The following is a 21,231-nucleotide window of genomic DNA, read 5'->3' as shown; positions in this document are numbered from 1 at the left end:
GAGGGTCCTTAAAATTTCCCTAGGAAATGCATGAATACATTAGCAGAAATTTGATTGAATGAGCTCAGTAACATCATTTGGAAGAGCAAAAAAGCCACCGTGCCATTTTGCCTGATCTATATGTATAGCAATTTCCAAGTTGCTATACACACACACACACATATATATATTTACACACACATACATTTACATATATATGTGTGTGCGCAGATATTTATAAAAGCAACCACAGCCTTTCAGCTGTGTGTGCTGTGATTCATCAGCAGCAATAGTTTTTGGCAGGGACATAATTTCAAATCTTCTGCTGAGGATATCTGCCAAAATGTTATTGGACAGAGATAGGATGAAGAAAGTTATTTATAAGTGGGGATAATTAGGTCCTGTGCTTATTAGTGTTGGGAATGAGACAGAGAGACGACGTGTAGTAATGAGTATTGTAACATGAGAAGATGGTCTCCATGATTTTGTACTTGTTGATCAGAAAAATAAAAAAATTCTCAGGTGAAATAAGATCATTATGTGCTGCTCCCAGCTGGGAGATTCAGACTGTGGGAGTGTGTGTGTTATGCTGTAGGACAGGTCTCAGTTATACTAATGCAAATTTGGAATACTTCCGCAGGATCCAGGTGCTGATTGTTGTAACTGAGATTAGACTCTGTTTCCTCAGTCGTGAACTTTGCATTTTGTGTTCAGGCAAAAATAAACCCTGAACACACATAGAAACTGTACTAACTCCTCTTATTTGGAAGCAATGGCTCTCAACCACGCTGTCAGGAGACAGCACTGCTCAGTCTGACGCTGTGCTCATCATTTCTGTCAGCACAGGCAAGGCTATTTCTGTGTCTCATCAGTCATGTAGATATACGTTACATCCCTTTTTTCTTGAGAAATACTGTCACTGGGACAAATTCATATTTCCACTGGTATTCTCCCTAGAGGTACCCAGCAAACGCAGTGTGAAATTCATCCACGCAGGGTCTGAAAGGAGCTCGTGCTCACGCAGCCTCTGTAGAGCACCCAGGCCAATGCTCTCGGGCCATTTCTTACTGAAGTGTTTGTCACATAGTAAGTCAAGAGAATAGCAATTAATATGCAAGAATTCTTAGCTCCTGGCTTTATACCAAGCTTAGCAGATAGTGCGACTAATGTGTAATAAAACACTTAAGCACACATCCGTGTTTAAACAGTTGAATATTCCATTAACTTTTCTTACTTCTCAAGCTATTTGGACTGATCTCACACTGCTTGAGATTTTTAAGGCCCCAAGCTCCTGAAGTCTCAAGTAAACACTTGCTTATGGGGGTTTCTGAGTTTTCATTAGAGGTGAGGAAAAAAGATGTCTTCGGCATTGCAGAGAAAAGCTTGAAATACAAAAATTGTCTCCAAAAATACCTCTCCAAAACTGCCCAAACCTGAGAAAAATAAGTGTCAAGCTCATTATTTCTCCTGAAAAGTGCGGGGTTTTTCAACACTGGCACAATACTGACAAGGTCCACTGACTTCAGAAAGATTATTCATGTATTCAGAGGTAGGTGCAGTCTAAGCAAGCGCTTTGCTTGGTCTGAGCCTTAGTCTCTGAAGCGGAGGTGGTGTTCGGAAAGCTCGTCTAGCTAAATCTGAGCTGCAGCTGCTATTTCTGCCGTGTCGCCAGCAGAGAATGTCACGTATGTGGCTGACTATCCTGCGGGTTCTCCAGACCTGGAGGTAACGCCCCAAAAACTATTTCGTCCCAGGGCTTTGCCTACACAGCCTCAATGCAGCTTGTATGTGAAAACACTGCATTTAAATGCTTGTTTCCAAAAAGAGGAACAGCAGGGTTTAGACAGTGTGTGCCGAGCTCATCCCTAGGGTGATTTTTCTGAAGTAAAGCAGGGAATATCTGAAATGGCTCCTGACAGGGAGGTAGTAAAGAATATGCATTTCGGGGGTTAGAATTTTGCCTTTATACTTCTTGTAAAGAATTAAATGGCTTGTTAAAAACTAGAAATCTCCTAAATTGTGTAATTATGTACGTCACAGTACCTCAAAGGACTTTGCAAGCAGAGTGCTCTCTTTCCTGCTAAGTGAATTTGGCAGATCATGTCTTTTAAAGGTTTGCCAATGCACCTAAAAGCAGAGCTGGCTTTAGGGCCTAGACTCCGGTGCCTGAATTAATATTTAATAACTATCAAATGCAACAGAAGCCAACACTGTCAAGTCCGTAACAACTACAAATTTATTTTATTTTCTGAAACAGAAGAAAAAGTAAAGAAAATGGCGTAAAGAGAGATCAGTGAACTTGCAAAAGCAAATGCTCACTTGCTAATCAGGATTAGGAAAAATGCCCGAGTTCGGTTTCATTGTTGTGAGCTGCCAGCAGCACCTGTGCTTCGTTAGCAAAATAGAAGTTTACTGTTATCTAAGACAAAAACGTTGGGGGGGGAAGGCGGTCCTTGAGGCAATAATATCAAATCCCCTTTTGTTTCCTGGATAGTGATTACAGTAAAATACTTTGCTTATGTTTCCATTCCTTAGACCATCTGTTTCAAATTAAAGCCTTCTGGCGTGATACATCATTATTTATTAGAGCGTTACATTAGATAATGCAGTGTTAGTATTGCTGTTATGAACCCTTAGTTTCATGAGTATGACTTCAGGGCCAGAACTGGATGTGTTTACTTAACAAAAGGGCTAGAGGCTGTATTAATAAAACTAGTTTACCAGATCAGAAATTACTTTTTTTTTTAGGTCCTTCCTTTCACAGATATATTTTTGGTGAGTCTTTTGATTTGTAACTCTGAATGTTTGTGTTTGGTAGAGTGAAACTTCCTGGTTTTAAATGACTGCAAGCTAAGATACTGAGAAGGACTCGTTGATAATAAACTTAGACACCTAAAGCTGAAAACACAATACCCTATACATGATGGGGTGATAAATCTGCAACGCATTCAAGGCACGCACCCATGTGATTCTAGAGCAACTGAAGATCTGGCAGTAACGCCCCCACCCCGAAGGAGTTTTCTAAAAGTTCCTATTCTTGCCCTCTGTAGCAGCTCTTTCCTCATGCTTTCCGTCAGAGGCAAGGCTTCGTAACACCAATACACGGAAGACAGACTTATCCTAGAGCTATCCTGTCATTGCAGTCTCAACCATTTGGGGACAATTTAAGAAGTGCAAGGAGATTTTTTTTTAAATTCTCAGTGTTAATGAGACTTTAGTCACAGTGTACTAAAGAGGCTTACGCCTTACTAAAGGAGTAAGGAAAGAGATTCAGTCCCAGGAAACAAGAGTAGTTCCTTACAGCTGTATTTGAGATACTTCAGTTTACCAGTGATACCCAGTGTTATTAAAGACTTTTTTTCAATCTACTTCAGTTAGAAGGATGGTGACTGTGAGTGTAAAATTAAGAAATGGATTAATCTTTTGTGATATAAAGACTTTCTATGCTCTAGATAAGCCTAGTTTTAAATATGCTTATAGAGAGTGTGTCTGGCGAAGAGGACAAGTCTTTCATCCTAAATGAGCTTCTCTCTCATTTTTTTCTGGCCAAAAGAGATCTGAAGGATCCTCTAGTGGGTGATTCACAACACCTAGATCACATTCAAGATCTGAATCACTGCTAACATATATATATATATATGTAGACTTTCTTTCATGCCAAAGTCTCCCTAAATTTTGTGCTGTATTTAACCAACACAGTACTTGCGTGGTTGTGCTTACCCGTCAGTGATGCAGTCAGATATGGTCAGGAAGCCAGTATCTGCTTCAAAATATTTTATTTTTTTAACTGGTCAAGTCACACAAACTGAAGTTGCTTAAAAGCAGTATTCTCTCTTGCTCTATAAAAAAATGTATTAAGTGAAGTTAAGTAGCATCATTTTATAACCCAAAAGCTTAAACTAGCGTATCATTTAAATTTTGCTGGGTCTGAAGCAGGCCAGGATGACATCAATATTTCCTTTAAGGCGGCCAGCGGTAAGTCCACAGTATATGTCTGAATATATTTGGATCAAATGACATAATATTTCCTTTTTCTCTCTCTTTCTCTCTCGGTCTCTTTTGAGAATAAATTTACGGATTTTTTTTTTAACACTGGGAAGGTGATACATGGTGAGTAAATGCGCTTGTGGTCATGGAAAAGGCTTTTCAAACCATATTTTCCTCGTTTCAAATGTCCTTTTATTACTCTAATTGTTTTGTTTAAAAAAGATGCCTGCAAGTTCATAAATTTTGCTTGCCAATTGTAGGCTAGAGACCTGCCCTTGCTCTCCCCATAGCTAATGATAAAACATCCAAACACTGACTCATCCCTGTAGTGATCCAGGTCCCATACAGGAAACAGAAGTTCTTCGTATTCCTGGAGCAGTGAAGTTAACCCCGAGGTTAACTTCAGGCTGCGTTGCTCCTGCTGTTGCCACAAGGTTTTTCTGCCTGCCAGGGGAAAGCAACACCATTTGCCATGCCACATCTGTACTGCCTTTTCTGCCGGCCGTACTGGCTTTCTGACTTCTGTTTTGCTTTGCTCTGGTCACAACACGTTCTGGGTAGAGGCCACCCTAACCTTGGGCACCTTGCTTGAAGGTATCTCTGCATCTAGCCACAGAAACAGGCTAACCCCCTGGGAATCATCCCTGAGTATGGACCTATGGCATCAGTGGCACAAGCATTCACTGTTTTAGCTAACAGAATAATTCCATTAGTGGGTACCATCAATAGGTTTTTATCCTCTTAGGTGGATTTTCTGCTCACAGAGGAAATACAACACAATAAAACTGGATTAGAATAGTAGCAATATGAATATATATAAAAAAATAAAGAGCAAGAAATTAAGTAGTTATTAATGTAATGCAGGACTGTATACTCAAGCTAGTGGTAACTTTCAACAAATTGAGAGATTCTTTTAACCTAATTGAATTGCAAGATTTACAAAACAGTAAACATAATCTAATTAAAAATAACATTTTTGGACTTACTGAGTAAAATCTAAGATAATCTGAAAAGACTTTTGCACATAAATTGTATAAGTGCATTAGAACCTAAACCAAGCAAAAATAAGCCGCAGAATGTGAGCATATGCCCAGGAGATTTCTGATGGTGAAGTGTTATCACAGAAGAATGAGATCCAAAATGCAGCATTAAGGCAAACAATCAATATTATCCATTTTCATTTTCTAGCACAGTGAGATTACCCAGATGTTCAGCAATACATTTCTGCTGAGGAAACAATTTTTATTATTGCTTAACAAGTCTCGAACTTTTCTGGCAGTGGACTGAGTTCAGCCCTGGTGTAAGTTTCTGCCGCTGTCGTGCACTCGGCAAACTTGCCTTCAGACAATTGAGAGATTTATCAGGAATTGCACTATTTGTCCCGTCCAGCTTCAGCCTGTCTCTGTCCCCAAGTGGATGATGGTATCTGGTGCAGCTTTTTCCTTCTTTCGTGAGTTGTTGGAGGTCGAATATGGCACCTGGATTCAGGTTAGAGGGCAGGCTGCAGGGGAAGAGGTAGGATACAAGTGGGACAGTTAATGGAGAATGGGTGTTCTAAGGGATAAAAGAGAAAAGGCATTATGGGGGGAAAAGATTTAGAAGTCATTTGCAGGAACCTAGGAGACCAAGAACTGGGGAAAAAGAACTGTGCTGTTTATGAGGAATTGGATGTGAAATTTTGAAAATAAACTTTTTCCTTCTGGGATCTTAATAAGAAAGAATGCACACAGTATAAATACAGTATAAACACACACGCCTGCCTCTCTGATAAGGGCTAATACTGCCAAGATAAACTAAAGAAAAAGAATCAAATTAAAATTTAAAAGCTATATGAGAAGAAACAGAAAGCTGAGTACCTTAAATATAGAGAATGAGGCAGGCAAGAAGGATAAAGGAGGGGAAAAAACCATCTAGTCTGTAGCAAATTTTCATCAGGGTCTCTGATTCGCTTGTCTGAGCCCTGGGGGCCACTGATGATCTGTAAAATGTCCTAGAGCCAAAGGACCTGTCAAACAGTCAGACCTACTTCTCTGTCTGCACGGTGCGTGTGTCAGACAGAGACACAAAGTGGTGGACAGGGGAAAGACACTCAGCTGGGAAAGCTGGCAAGTGGTTCAACTTCTTTAGCAGAAAGACCATTTTCTTTTGGGCCGGCACAGCGTCCCTGTAGCTGTGCTGTAAGTCCCGCAGAACGTCCCGCTGTGCTGTGCTGTCCCGCAGAACGTCCCGCAGAACGAAGGAGCCTGTTAGCACCATGGCTGAGCAGAACGGACCGCTGAGTGCTTGGGAGAGGGAACAGGCTCTATTTTCAGTTGTTCTGGGGTCACTCGCACTGATTGAAATCTGGCTGTTGGAAACCGTGTACCCAGCTGGCATAGTAGTGGAATAACGTGAATAGTGCAATTTGTAGTGTGGGGAACGTGGGTAGGGAGGCGAAGCTTGAACAGGTGGACGGGAATGCTAAGAATGCATAATTAAATATGCAAAGGCTGAATAATGGAATCTGTAAAATCTGCCAGCATCCCAAGTCTCAGATTCAATATAATTTCTGTCACCATTTGCAAACTGACGAATTTAACAGGTAGAAATCAGTGCTGAATTTCGGATGTCAGCTCAGGAATAAGGTGCTCTGTTCTGCTTCTCTTTCCCCAAGGCTTCTGTTGCGAGGTTATTAAGACAGTACCATTGCTGATCTACAGATAATTAACGTTCCAGTTTGACCACATAGTTTCTTCTGCACAACGCGAGGCTGGTGGAGCTAAACTGAGATCTTGCTTCCGAAAGGAGTCTCCGTGTGAAGCCAGGAGCAGCGTTCAGGCAAGAGAGGCCACAACGCTGCTCCTTTGGACGAGGTGGGGACGGGAATGCCAGCCCTGGTCTAAGCCAGCTCGGCTCTGCTGAGACCGCTTGTATTTCCCAAAACCCTGGTTCATGGTTTCCAGTGTCGGGAAGCCAATGCTGACTGTAAGGGATTGATTGCCTTGAAGTCAGCTCGGGGCTTGTAACTCAATATGGTGCATGCTTTACCCATGAAAGTTGCGACCTCCCGTTCGTGCCGGGGAGCGCTCACACTGGCACCCGCATTAGGTGGTTAAAACCAGGCAGGGATGGAGGTGATCTCCCTGCCCAGCCCCACCGGGCTCCCAGTGACCCGGCTGGGGCAGAAACCGGTTTTCGACTGGCCAGGCAGGACCAGCCCCTTAGCCGGCTGCCCAGGCCTCCGACTTGACCCCTGATCGGCCCGGCCGAGGGAGGCTGAGCTCGGCCTGCCCAGAGGACAGGCCCCAGGCGGAGGGCCCCCGTCCTGAGGCGGGCGCAGGTCCGCGGGCCCCGCCCGAGTGCCTCGGGCCCCGCGGCAGAGCGAGAGCCGCTCCCCTCCCGGCCACGAGCAGGGGCGGGGCGGAGCGGAGCGGGCCGGGCCGGGCCGGGCCGGGCCGGGCCGGGCCGGGCCGGGCCGGGGCTCCTACAGCGGCCGGGCGCCCCGTCCTTCCCCGCCCCACGCCGGGAGCCTTCGCGGAGGAATCTTGCCCCACGCCGCGCTCCGTCCGGGGCGGGGCCGCGCGGCGCGGCGCGCTCGGCGGGCGGCGCCGGGGCTGAAGGGGCACGCGGCCCGCCGCCCGCGCCATGTCGTTCCGCCGTGCCTTGGCGCTGGCCGCCTGCGGGCTGGCTGGCGGCTCCGTCCTCTTCTCCGCCGTTGCCGTGGGCAAGCAGCCGGCCCGCGGCGGCGACGCCGAGCCGCGGCCAGGGGGCTCCGCCGCCGTTCCCCCCGCTCCCGCGGCGCCGCCGGGTTTGCTGCTGCTGCCGCCCGCCGCCGCCGCCTCCTGCCCGCCGGCCCCCGGCTGGATCGAGAGACCTGCCGGTACCGGCGGCTACTGGGACAGCAACTGGGACAGGTAGGCGCGGCGGGGCTGCCGTGGCGGGGTTCTCCCTCCCCCGCCGGGTGTGGACCCCCGCTCCCGGGCGGCGGCTGTGGTGAGGTGCCCGAGGGACCCCCCCGCCGCGGAGTAGGCGGCGGGAGCTGCCCTTAAATCCCCCCGTCGGAGCCGGGCGTGGAGGAACTGGTGTCTGAGGGCTGGGGGTAAGCGCCCCTCTGAGGGGAAGGGGAGGCCCCGGGCTCCCCGGCGGGAGCTGCCTCAGCGCGGCCGCGGGAGCCCCGGGCCCGGCCCGCCTCTCACGGACCCGGAGCCCCTCGCCCGCGGCTGAGGCGCGCTGTGGCGGGGACACGGCCGTGGGCGACGGAGCACCCCAGTGCTCCAGAGTCCAGTCAGGAGCCCGCGGGACTCATTTCCAGCCGAAATTTTAGGTGGTAACCTGTTCAAAGCAGAATATAGTTGAAATTCTTGAATATTCTTGGAAATTGTGGAAATTCTGGAGCACCTGAGTGCTCCGAAGGGACGCCTTTCCTGTGTTTCGTTTGAGACAGTTCAGGGACTTTCCTCTCAGTAAAGATGTGCAGATCCCTTTATTCTAGCGCCGTGAGACTGCAAAGCCTTAGGTTTGTGGTAAATGTGAGCACTGTGTAGGAGACGTGCCTGGTTTTTTTAACGCGGTGTTAACCATATCTCAGTATCGCTTTATGTCTACACCCAGATTTTTCTGTTCAATAACCGCACCGTTGTGGATGAAAAACGTCTGCTCGGGCTGGGCGTGTATGTATTAGGCCTGCTGCTTGTGTTGACCGTGAAACTGCAAGTTAGTGTTCTTAAATCCTTGTAAAGGTAACGTTGCTTTGAACCGAATTTCGTTGTGTTCAGTTCATAGTGTTGAAATACATTCACCCGAGGGTTAACTACATTTTTTCTGATTCTTTAATTAGAATGTGCAAATATCTGTATTGAGCTTTGGCTCATTTAGCTTCCGTCTGGTAGAATTATCTCCCCAGGGAGACTTATGTCAGGCTCCAGTTTAATCATAGTAAATCTAGACTTAAGCACTAACAGATTTTTATTGTATAATGCATCTTGTTTTGATTTTTGAGATGCTACAGAAGCAAATGCTGATATAAATAGGGCTATGTATGCCCTAATTATAAAAAGAAAACTTTCATTAAATAAGGTTATACCTGGTTACACAGTTACGTCGAGGGAGGTACTAAAGCTACTTGTTTAACTGCAGATCCGCGCCTTTCTGGTTCTGCTAAATAGTTTATTTTCTTCAGGGATTCTAAAGTACTTTCAGATTTGTGTACCTTTTTTTTTTTCCCCCCCTGATACAGGAAGTAGAGATTGTGCTGTAACTGATGTAGCTGTCACAACTGCCTGAACAAATATAGCTAGAGAACACTTAATAGCAGTTAAGGATAGCATACTATATCACCATTCATCATAGTGTGCAAACAGTGGAAATGTATTATGTAAATATATTATCACAGATCAATTGTAGTTTTCTACTGCTTGGTGTCTACCGACTGGTGTGGTATGGCCTTGGTATACCTGGTTGAAGTCTTAGTTTTGTTTTTTATGGATGACGTTGGCAGAAACACTTAACGTGTAAAGTTGTTAAGTGGTTTATAAAACGCAGAGCATCTGACCACTTCTCCTTGGGGGCGGGGAATGATTTACAAAGTCAAGTTGTGAGCAAAGAACCAGGTATTACAGTATTCTTAACAACTGATGGCTTTTCAAGTTTGAAGCAAAAGAATACAGGTATGTTGTTTTCAAACTTCCTACTGATCTGATAGGATGCTACACCTAGGATGTTGCATTGGTCTGTGCCACTTGCACGGGAATTGTACAGCTCAGTTCTTGGAGAAGACTAGATATAGTTTCATTCATGTAAAAGACTTCATCTGAAAGCTGCTCTAATTAAGCTTCTGTTAACTGGAAGGCTTGGTGTGGGAGGGGAAAGAAACCAACTTTGAATTGTCTAAATTTCTGGGCTTCAGGTACCTACCCATATTTTCTGAGTGGTTCTTGCAAATAGTTTTATTAGAAATAAAACTAGAAATACCTGGATTTCGATGTATGTTACAAGAATTAAAACACTGGTCAGGCTGACTGATCTGTTTCAGTGACATGCAGGGCTTCCTGGAAGAAAGGTGAGAAGGGCACCACTGTCTTGGATTAAGTGATACTTTTGTTTTAGTCAGGTTTAAAGATGGTCCCTGATATTGCCATTGCTTTTTGGCAAAGTTCTGTCCAGCTGTGACCTTGGGCGATTTTTTTTTTATAAGGGAATGCAGAAAACTGCATTTGTCAGCTTCTGAGTGTCAGCGGCCTAAAAGAACCTAGTGTCTTAGCAGTATTAAAAGTTTTCCTGCTCATAAACTTTCTGAAACTAGCTTATGCTAAAAATATTGTTAAGCTTGGTTATGTTCTCATGACTTGTTAAAGCATCTGTTGCTTTTCAAAGTGCATGTTACCATCGAGTAACTTCAGAGGTGCTGGAGGGGAGAGGGCAGGACTTTCGCTCAGGCGTTTCTTGTTATGTCTTTCTGCCATAGGATGAATTAATCTCTATGTTACTTTTACAAATGTGCTTGAATTTTTCAGACATTTTTTCGATTTTCCTAATGTAACTTTCCAGCAATAGTTTCTACTGAATCTAAAGAAGTGTCCTATGAAATAGCAATGGAACTTCTTGTTACTGGACTATTGTTTCATTTTTAATGCCTCCTGAGCTTTGTTAACAGCTTAAGGAATGTGTTAAGCCTCATTGTTGAATAGAAATCATATCTTTACGAAAGCAAAATGGATGCAGGGCTTTCTAAAGCCAATCTTGCTGTGAACTGTAGAAATAGGTACATGAAGCAGCAATTTTCTATGACCGAATTACTTTGTCTCGAACTGAAAAAAATTGTATTCTTGATTAAAAATCTATACAAATAAAGAAACAAGTTTAATTATAATAATGGAAGATGTGGGGTCTGGTATGAATTAAATAAATCAACTGTTCTTTAGGTATGAGATCAAGGGAAAGGATTTATGCTCCAAGGTGGAGAGACATAGCGGAAGAATTTGTATTAATGGAGTAGAGGATCCGTGCAGAGAGGGAACCAGAAGACTAATCCGTGGAAGGTTTGGGCAGGGTTGGTGATGATAGTGCAGGGTTGGGGTCAGCAGCGCGAAATCTGTGGCACTGATCTGTGGTGCTGGGGGAGGGAGGGGGAGATCCTCTGTGCCCGGGGTCCTCCTGAGGAACCCGATCAGCTGTCTAGGTGATGTGCGAGAGGGAAGGTTATGGTCTGCAGGCGGGGACACTAGTGTGCAGTGTGACAAAATGGACAAAAGATTAAAGTGGCATAAGGGGAGAGAGTGATAAAAAAGATGAAAGGATAAATAAACACTCCAGGCTGAAAAATAAAAAAGTGTTACTGGGGAGACCAGATGTGGCCTAGTTTAAAGCACAAAATAATTCTTGGTGTGCACTGCAGAAAGCTGGAGTCTTTCTAGGATATTGTTGGGGGGGAGGGGGGGTTAGTCATTTGACGTAAATGCGATTGATAACGTGCAAATTTTGTAGGTGTTATCACAGGGCCTTTCAGATATGGCACATTTTCTTTCCTTTATGATCAGTCAACACCTCTTCCTCTTTTCCTGGGTATCATTCATGGTTAGTTTTTCTTGTCAAAAAACCTACCATTATACCTGTGACTGAAGATCAGTGACAATCCCAAGAACTACTATTGAATCGACAGGAATTCAAATATAAAGTTTCTGAGAGTGTTTATAATCTTCTTGTCCAGACAGACTGTAGCTTTCATAGCTACAGTCATAGCTTCAGCTTTCATAGCTACAGCTGTTTCAGTGTACACCATCTGTTTGCATTAGGATTTAACGTTGTTGCATTTGTTGCTTTTTTCCCCAAGAATTAATTGAGATGTGGCTGTTGCTAAACAGCAAATTTATCTGTGTCAGTTACACCTTTTAACCTACGGCATTAACTTTTGGGTTTTTTAATGCAGGCTTTTATTTATAGCTCTCGCACAATAGTTTGAATCAGTTTTGCGATATAAATGGCTGAATAGTCAATTTTGGTACTTCAGCTATATCTAGAACTAAGGCAAGGTGACCCATCTGTAAAATTCCTCTGCCTTTTAATCTGCCCTATCTAAAAATGACATTTTAAATGTCTTTGTTTAGACGTGAACCATTGGCTCTTATCAACCTCAAAAAGAAAAATGAAGAAACTGGGGAAGAAGAGCTTGCCTCACGCTTAGATCACTGCAAAGCAAAAGCCACCAGGCACATATTCCTTATCCGTCATTCTCAGTATAATTTGGATGGCCGGGCTGATAAAGACAGAACTCTGACCCCACTTGGTATGTATTACTAGAAGCATAGTACTTTGCCTTTTGGGAAGGTTGGTTTTTACGTGCTGCTGTCCTGATGAGCATAGGTCAGTAACTCAGCTCTGTTCTGGGTCTTGCTGCCAAACCTTAATCCACTTTCTGGATCCTTTGTGGCAGAAAGATGTCATGAATACGTTTGTGTTTTCCATTTTTGATCCTCTTAATCCAAACATTAAAATGTGCTTTACAGAGTTCTAAACATGCTCAGTTGTAAAGAAACTTCACAAAGGAAATTTCCAATTATCTTAAGGTTGCTTGAACAAATGTTCACGCTAGCTGACATAATTCCCCAAGGCTAAGCTTTTAAACTTAGCTCCATGACTAATTTTGGGATAGATTTCTCCTAAAAGGTGGCTTGTGTTTCTGTTAGTTAATTTGCTGATTTGTTTTTAAAAAAAAAGAAAAAATTACCCCTGACTTTCCTTTTAGTTGGAGTGTTTATAATTAAATACATTTCAGTTTTTCTACCAAGTGCTGTTTCTGGGAATACTGCTAATCAGTTACTTGAAATGAGGATAACTTCTGTCTGTGTTAACCTTAATTCATTGTTCCTGTGGCTAGGTCTCAATTTTTTAAGTACACTTATTTTAATAGTGTACTTATAGAAAGCAACCACTGCTTTTTATGTATGCCAACACTGTTTTCAGGGCAGGGGGGGAGAATTATTGTTGTGCAGTGCTGCTTGAGGTTTTGGAAGTCTGGTGCCAAATATTTCGTATAAACACCTTCCCCCTCCCCCCCCCAAGTCTTAATCCCCAGTGTGCAAACAGGAGCAAAATGCTAATTTCTGGACTAAGGCACTATCTTAAAGTGGTAACAAAGTATAATCTTAATCCTGTCTCAGCCTGTGCCTTGGGTAAGTTACTTAAACTGTCTGTTGTCTTTTCACCTACCTGCCTGCAAGGTGGAATGAAGCCTTCCCTAGGATATCCGAGTGCTGTGGTTCTTGACTGTTCCAAGATGGTGTTGCCTTTATGAAAAACACACCGTCAGGTCGGAGTGGGTCTGTTTGACACAGTCTCCTCGTCTGTGCTCCCCAAACATAGAGATGGCAGATGGCGTGGGTCAGCACCACCTTTTATTGGAAGTGGCTCCCTTGAGATGGGGCATTGAATACTTCAGTGCTAAAGTCTCTGGATAAGTTTCAATATATATTTTTGGGGTTTTTTAATTAAAAAAAACCCCAAACCTAATTTTTCCTGCTGATGAAATACGACTTGAAATTGTCCAGCCGATAAGCTTGATGTGAATAAGTAGTTACTCTGGTAAAAATGTTTTACAATTATTTTTTGAAAGGAAAAAACCTGACATGGATGGAGACCTTTTATGTCTACTGGACAAGTTTTTTGGTCGTTCGTGTGAGGCACTTGCATGAGTGTCACCAATTTATATAATTTATATAATTTTTAAGGTCGAGAGCAGGCTGAACTGACTGGACACAGGCTGGCAAGTTTGGGATTAAAATTTGATCAGATTATCCACTCCTCCATGACCAGAGCAACTGAAACAACTGAAATTATAAGCAAACATCTCCCAGGTAAGTGACTTCCCTTAATTTTTCATTGTCTTCTGATCTTTAAAACTGCTTCCAGTAGAATTCTAAGCTTGTCCTTAAGGTTGAGATGTTATTTAGCCAACTTCCAGCCCTGTGTGAATATGTCTGTATTTAGAAAGAAACTAACAACCCTAATTCTGCTTGTTTCCAGTTCATCTTTAAAAATACAAGAGGGATCTGCCCCTCTGAGTGACTAGCTGCTACCTGTATGTACTGCTGTGTAGGAGAACTCCACTGGTTGCTCTTCACTTACACGTTTTGTAAAGCAAAGACTGTCACAGGTCATCAGGATTGGCTCAGTCCTCAGTCTCGGGGGCAATAGCGCAGGAGAGAAGAGGATCATAAACCCCAGTTCTTGTAGGGATGCTTGCTGGGTTAGTTAACAGGCCCTTCTTGAGTGCTGCGCTGTCCTCTGTGCAGGGGAAGATGTGGCACACTCACAATGGTGTAGGGGTTTTTTAACGCGGGTGCTTTTGTTTATATGGGGTTTTGGGTGGTTGTGGTGTTCTGGTGGTTTTGTTTTGTTTTATTGGTTTTTTGGTTTTTTTTCTCCTGTCGTTCAGACATACCAGAATCTAAACTAAAGATATTTGACTATACATAGTTCTGTCTGGTATTTTAGCAGGTATTCAGGTATGACTAGCTGAGTGTCAGTTCTCTTAACCATTCTGTTTGTTTTCTTAAATGTGCTGCTTCAAAAAAACCCCACAACTAACAAAAAAGCCCCAAACCACCCCCCCAAACCAAACAGAACAACCCCCACCTAAACCATCTCTCCTTCCTCAGAGTAAGAGATTAAAATATTAATATAAATATCAAAAGTGTAGCATTAACATTAATTAGCAGTAAGCATTAACTGACAGACAGCTTTAGAGTAACATCCTCGCAAGTGCATTTCTTCCAAGTGCAGCAGACTGGGAAGACTCAAGTTGCGGTGCCCAGCTGATCTGGCTGTTCTCAGCTGGAATCAGCACTGTCTTGCTGATGACAAAACAGCCGTGTTGGAGAGATTCACGCCCCTTGGCAGGAAGCGTGTAGACTAACATGGTCTTTAGGAAGGAGAGGAAGACTTCCTTGAAGGAAGACTATGAAAAAGGGCTTGACTGTAGAGTTGTGGGCCTGTCCGCAGTGGCAGGTGAAGTAACAACTCCTTTCTGAATGTGTATTTAATATTTCAGGAGTCAAAAAAATTAGTACTGATCTGCTGAGAGAGGGAGCACCTATAGAACCAGACCCTCCAGTCTCTCACTGGAAGCCAGAAGCTGTGGTAACTTTTTACTTAAAAGTTTTTTTTTTCCCTGTATTTATTTTGGTTTTGGTTTCTTTAATGTACTTTATATTGACTGTAGTGATAACTTGCAGTGTCTGAGCTGATGCTTTTCATCATAGACCTTAGGTAATTGCATACTTTTCTCCTCCCCAATAAGCGTACAGAACAGTTAAAATAACTTATGGTCCATAAGTATTAGTTCAGCCTCACGTGTGCATCCCTGTAAAGAACTCTTTAGAAGACGCGGCCCATCTGCAAATGCAGGCAATGGCACGTGCTGCTCTGAGCTGTGTTTAATTCCGAACTCTGTGCCATTAGCAGTATTACGAAGATGGAGCTCGAATTGAGGCTGCTTTTCGAAACTTCATTCATAGAGCTGATGCAAAGCAGGAAGAAGACAGCTACGAGATCTTTGTCTGCCATGCCAACGTGATCCGCTATATTGTGTGCAGGTATGTGTTGGATTGCATGTTCATCTGTGTTCTTTAAAAGGTCATCGCTTTACTGAGATAGTGTTGGTGTATGGCACCGCTGAGCGAGGAGATGTGTGGGTTTGGCTTGTTTGAAATGGTTGGAGATCGGTGCCTGCATTGTGAGCAGCTGCTTCTGCAATTTCATCACAGGATTAATTTGCAGATAGAGGACCAGAACACTTTTCATTCTAATTCTAAAGTGAAAATGGCTAAATTGGCGAGACTCAAAAGTTTTTGTACATCTGAACAGTCTCTTTAATCCCATATGCTTCCACTTTCCATAAACCTGAGGACAGTGCCTGCGTGGACTGCTGGAATAGACAACAAATAGAGCATCTGACTGGATGCGTCTTTTTGAGGTGACACGAATTTGATGTTACCTAATGAAAGATTGATTTCGTTTTGGGAAGTCTTTACTAATGGAAATTTTTGTATTGTGTTCAAGTTGTATTAGTGGGGTTTTGCAGTAACAGCCAGTATTGGATTAGAGGGTAGAGTGGATCTTTCTGCTAACAGCAAGGTTGTTCATGAAGGAGAACACAGTTCTGGGTCTTTGCCTGTCTCTATATCCAGCCAGCTGAGCCTGTTTTATTCCTCTTCCCTATCAACAAAGCACTGTCTGTAAGATAATTTGTCTCGAGCAGGACAGATATGATTAAACTTTAATCTGATCAATACCTACAACAATTTTGGTTAGCTTTATTTAGCTGAGCTAGTTAAATGCCAGCCTGTCTGCTCTGTGGACTGCTTTAGAGCTCTTCAAAATTGCTATACTTAAAATTATTGATCAGGTAAACAGAATATTCTTTCCTGTGCCAAAAGAGATCATCTTGCTGCTACCTAGGCTTTTTCTGAAATAGCTGTATACTTTTTACTCTTTGTTGTTTCTTCCCTCTTCTTTTTAACTGCTCTTCTGTGCCTTCCATTCCAGGCTATCTGATACCACAACTGAACACAATCCACGTAGCATCCCTTTGGATCTAGCTTGGCCATAGCTGTTACTGAATTTCTTAGCCTTTCTAAAAGACTCTCACAGAGCCCAAACCAAGTTATTCCTCAGTATCTGAGGCAAAAAGATGTTTGAGACAACTTCGTATTTTCTCCAGGTGTTGACTACACGTGATTGAACTCCTGAGGCTATTCAGTTAGGAATTTTAGCAGAGCTGGAGATGAGCTGTGATACTGTGTTTCTACAGAAAGCACAAGGTCCTTTTTCTCACCACTTCTGTGGAACAATATAGCCGTGGGTCTGGTGCAAAGCTGCAGAATGACCAACTAATTTCTTCCCCCCCCCCCCCGCCCCGCCCCTTATCTGGAACAGAAGGTGATGCTGTGAGTGGCATGTTAATATAACTGTTTATGAATTAATTTTTTTTTTTAATAGAGCATTGCAGTTCCCCCCAGAAGGCTGGCTGCGAATGTCTCTCAACAATGGCAGTATAACTCACTTGGTGATACGTCCGAATGGAAGAGTGGCACTTCGAACACTGGGTGACACGGGTTTCATGCCTCCAGATAAAATCACACGCACCTGAATGAGCAAAACCGATGGCTGTCCAGGCGCTGCCTCTAGTCTCTTTGCACTAGTACATCCAGCTACAGTACCACTAGATTTTTATCTGTTACGTTGGGGTGTGATGCTGTTTTAAAAATGTCCTTTAGCCCCTTGCCTCCTTCATACATATTCATATCTGCCTTTCAGTCCAGAAGAGAAGAAATCTTTGTAAGCCTGAAGCTGTCCAGTCCTCAAGTATTCCCCCAAACTCAAAGCTGAGCTGTGGAATACGAAGAGGTTGAATGTCTGTGTGCTCAGCAGTTGCAAGAGCACTGACTCCCCCCCTCCCCTGTGAATTTCTGTAACCAAAGCTTGCTCCTGTGGATAGTTTTCTTGTGCAGGAAAGCGACTGGTGTGGGAACTGGAAGAGCAGCCTTGTATCACACTGCAGCTAAAACTGAAGATGAGCCAGCTTGTTTCAGCTCCTGCAGAATGGACAAACAGGGTATTCTGCTGTTCAAAGGACAAAGGGATAAGGCTTCAGTTTTTTGTAAGCTGTTGAGGATATATGTTTATGTTCTGTCATTGTTCCCCTCTGCCCCCAAAAAAGCTCATGTCAGCTGTGCCTGGAGGTTGTAAGCATAAAGCAAAGAGCGTAAAAGAAATTTGCCTCAGAGCTGTGGTGCTAGAATTAACTGCTGCTTATGATGTTAAGTGTTCCTCCGTCCTCAGGAAGTACTTTAAGCTATTCTGAACAATTTTTTTCAGTCTCGTAAAGCCTTTAACTAAAACTTGGTCTGTACAAGGATGAGTTTGTAGCAGTAAGATGGAGGGAAAGGAAAGCAGCAGTCTTCCGCAAGTGCTTCTAGTTACTGACTCTTACATTTTTGAGGAGCAGAATCTTTCATTTCTGCTTTCTCCTCTTGATTTCTACATTGGTTCCTTGCTTTCAGAGCAGAGAAGTAACACCACTGTGTTCAAGGTAGCGATCCTTCAGGTCAGAGGTTCTGCAGTATTGGAGCTAACTGCTGCTTAAAACTACTGTTGCCTGAATGGTGGGAAAGTATCTGTGGGACGGCTTTTCTAGGCCAAGTGCATCCTGCAGGCGTCAGGCAGAATGCTGGAAGGGGCTCCTTTGCGCAGCTCTGATGCTGCTGGACTTGTTCTAGGAAAAAATGCGGGTGGCCGAGACCTAGGTTTCATTTTTGAGGGGAGGGCTTGGAGCATTTCCCCTAGGCACCCGAGCTGCCGTAGCAACTTAGCTCGCTTAATACTTGGGATGTTGAAAATTTCACCATATGCACAGCCTGCCTTGGTGACAGAGCACATACTATAGGACAGGTTCTCTTATCACTAGGAATGTTGATGAGACCCTACACTTGCTCCTGTCAGTGCGGTATGGAGCATAGTCATGGCACACAACCCAGCGAGACGAGGGTTAATGGCTCGTTTGATCCAGGACTGCTGCGTCAGGGTGATTTCAAGGAAAACGGGGCTAGTAGGGAACAAAACATGATTGTTGTGTAGTGCAAGTTGTGGGGGCAAGAGGAAACCATCATGATGTATTTTCTCATTGATGCAATGAGAATAATTTATCAATTTTTGTCTTTAACTTTTTAAAAGTTTTGAATAAAATAACTGGTTGGTCTTTCTTTCTTGTCTCTTCAGTTGAATAGTTGCAAGACCATCTGCTGTAGAATGTGTGGCTGAAGCGCTGCTCAGTGACTTGGGTGTGTTGCTGCCAGCTGGGCAGCCTTCGTATCCCACGTTGCCTGGGGCAACAATTCATTTTTACCAGCTTTCTCCTTTTCACTCCAAATATCGGAAATGTAAACTTGGGACAGGAGCTACCTCAGAGTTCATTATCATCATCTACTGAAGCACGCAGGCAGTTAGTGTACAAGAGGGGACTGCCATACTCTAGTCGTAGCCCGCTGGGGAGTCCCAGGGCTGTGTCACTTACCGCCACGTGGAACAGGAACAGCAAAGCTGGTAAGGTGACAATTCTGTGCATTTTTATTTGTGTGTACAAGTACCCTCTCACATAGGTACCCTTCTGCCCCCCCCCGCCCATACACAGGTGCTGGGTGGGCAGCCAGAGGACACACACCACCTCTCTGCACATGACGGCAATTAACATTTTCAGTGGCACCTAAGGTGGGGGCAGTAGGAAATTTAAAATCAAGTACATAGTTCTTACAGCATTCAGACTTCCTGTCTCTTAAAGATTTTGAGACTGTTCAAGTCCTCGGTGGCATAACCCAGTGTCGCTGTGCACGCACGTGCAAAAGAGGCAGGGAGTTGTGTTAGTAAGGCCTGGACAAATTCGTACTTTGCCACCTCATGGTTACCAACCCAGCTACTTGCCCCACGCCCCATGAACTAAACACAGTGCGACACTTTCAGCTACTCATTCATTTTTTTAATAGAGAGCGGGGTAACTGTAGTTTTAACATGACACTTGGCTAATTAAAAAACCCCCACCTTTAAAAGGGAACTTTTGGCCAAGAAAACACAATTCAAGCAATATCGATCCGATTTAAAGTGTCTCCACAGGCTCGGTGGGGAAGAGCTTTCTTCACAAATCACCAATGATCAAATCGCTACATAAATTGCTATTTTTTTTGTTTAATAACTGAAGTAAATGTATTGTTAGAAAAATGACCTCTTAAGATGCGGTACAACTGGACTAATGCACATTACATCATAACACAGTTCAAAAATAGTCTCTTGACCGAACCAAAACAAAATTACAAAGTGAAAGGTGAGGGTGTGGTGGTGGGTGGGGTGGAGGGGGTGTGTGTCTGGCTACATGTACATACCAGTAACATACATTTAAATATTAGAAAGCAAAGCGTAATAAAGGTAAGAAGAACAAAAAAGGAAAAAGTAGGCGAGTGTTAGGCTCAGTCTCCCGGCTCTGTAACAAACTCTTAGCAATGTGACGGCTCAAGAAGGACCAGGGTGGAGAACAGCAGCTGCAACTGGCCCCATGGACTTGGCTTTAACAGGGTATTCGGCAATTACTCATCATCTGACTGATTGCTCCAGAATGACAAAGACATCATTCACATTAAATTATTAAAAAAACCCCTCCAAACCTAACACTCTGTGCCCCCCCGCCCCAACCCAAACAAAAAAACCCCAAACCCTTTAAAGTAAAACTAGGAATTGGGGACCTAAAAAAGTTGTTTGAGACCACAGCGACTGCTGCATCAGAAACCAGACTGAAAAAAACCCCTTTATGAAAAAAAAGTCAGTTAATGTACTGGGTAAGGGCAGGTTATGTTGGGTTTTTTTTAAATGTCTCCTAAAGAATGACACCCCCCCGCCGCCCCAGTTTGTCTGGAATATCACCGACTGACAGTCATTTGTGTAAAGTAGCTCTTTCTAATGTCCAGCTCATTGGAAATAGGGTTAATTATAAAGAAAGAGCTAAATAAGCCTTTCTTAAAAACTAATAATTTCTACAACAGGAATGCTCCCACAGCAGAGAGTTATCGCACCAAATGATCAAACTTAAAGAGACATTAAAACACGTTCCCTTCAGAACTAAGAACAACTATTTTATGTGCCCATAGTAAGTGGATGCCACTTTTTTTAAAACCTCTAAAAGAAGATGAATTTAATTAAAAAAAAAATATATGTTACAAAAGGCACTATTAAGCTTGCAAAAGCATTAAGTGCAGGGTTTTTTTTTAGGTTTGTACCAAATCATGAACCTATGGAAGGGTGTCCAGTTTGCATACGAACAGTCACTCTGCAGCGTGCAACAGCCGTCAAACCTGTCAAGCGCTGGGTCCTTGAATCCAGCCTCTGCAGCGGTGAGCCCTAGGGGTGGGGAACGGCCCGACCGCTCTTGTGCTACCCCACCCTGCCTACAACGGGAGTTGCTGGAGCCGTGGCCTTAGCTGACGGACGCCCAAGGCGGGTCCATGCTGTCTCACCTCCTGTGTGGCACCAGTGAGTCCACAGCCGTCCCTTTTTACCAGCACAGCCTTGGCCGACTTTAAGTTTCTGAACAGATTTATGCTGTAACGATGGATAGGTTTTTCTTTTTCTTTTTATCTAGAGAGCTATCAAGACTAGAGCGCTCCATTTCTGGAAGCCTTCTTTCAAGCAATGTTACAACCGTTAAGGTTGCTTGATAGGGAAAACTGTCTTCTGCGTTTTGAAAAGCAT

The 21,231-nt window shown here is 43.7% G+C and overlaps 1 protein-coding gene across 3 annotated transcripts; it reads left to right on the top strand.

Moving 5' to 3' along the window:
• The first annotated feature begins 7,509 nt into the window (after nucleotides 1-7,509).
• PGAM5 (PGAM family member 5, mitochondrial serine/threonine protein phosphatase) lies at nucleotides 7,510-20,890 on the top strand. 3 transcript variants are annotated; one of them, XR_012045230.1, is made up of 8 exons: nucleotides 7,511-7,859; nucleotides 12,048-12,226; nucleotides 13,668-13,793; nucleotides 14,990-15,078; nucleotides 15,400-15,533; nucleotides 16,939-17,599; nucleotides 18,718-19,041; nucleotides 20,752-20,890. XR_012045230.1 is itself a non-coding variant. In XM_072879918.1 (6 exons), exons 1-6 carry the CDS (start codon nucleotides 7,591-7,593, stop codon nucleotides 17,087-17,089), a joined length of 945 nt encoding a protein of 314 aa, XP_072736019.1. In that variant the 5' UTR covers nucleotides 7,510-7,590; the 3' UTR covers nucleotides 17,090-18,700. The 3 variants fall into 3 exon arrangements, 2 of the variants coding, with proteins under 2 accessions (XP_072736019.1, XP_072736018.1); XM_072879918.1 differs by lacking the exons at nucleotides 18,718-19,041; nucleotides 20,752-20,890 and having other exon boundaries at nucleotides 7,510-7,859; nucleotides 15,403-15,533; nucleotides 16,939-18,700; XM_072879917.1 differs by lacking the exons at nucleotides 18,718-19,041; nucleotides 20,752-20,890 and having other exon boundaries at nucleotides 16,939-18,700.
• Nucleotides 20,891-21,231: the final 341 nt, after the last annotated feature.

This window comes from Ciconia boyciana, chromosome 15 (assembly GCF_034638445.1).
Source record: "Ciconia boyciana chromosome 15, ASM3463844v1, whole genome shotgun sequence".
Taxonomy (NCBI): Eukaryota; Metazoa; Chordata; class Aves; order Ciconiiformes; family Ciconiidae; genus Ciconia; species Ciconia boyciana.
The sequence above is the reverse complement of the archived record's forward strand: the minus strand, read 5'-3'. Positions and strand labels throughout refer to the sequence as shown.

Coding starts and splice junctions, on each gene's coding strand:
- PGAM5 (XM_072879917.1), top strand. CDS start 7,591: ATGTCGTTCCGCCGTGCCTTGGCGCTGGCCGCCTGCGGGCTGGCTGGC. Junction 7,860..12,047: donor TGGGACAGCAACTGGGACAG/GTAGGCGCGGCG, acceptor GTCTTTGTTTAG/ACGTGAACCATTGGCTCTTA. Junction 12,227..13,667: donor CAGAACTCTGACCCCACTTG/GTATGTATTACT, acceptor ATAATTTTTAAG/GTCGAGAGCAGGCTGAACTG.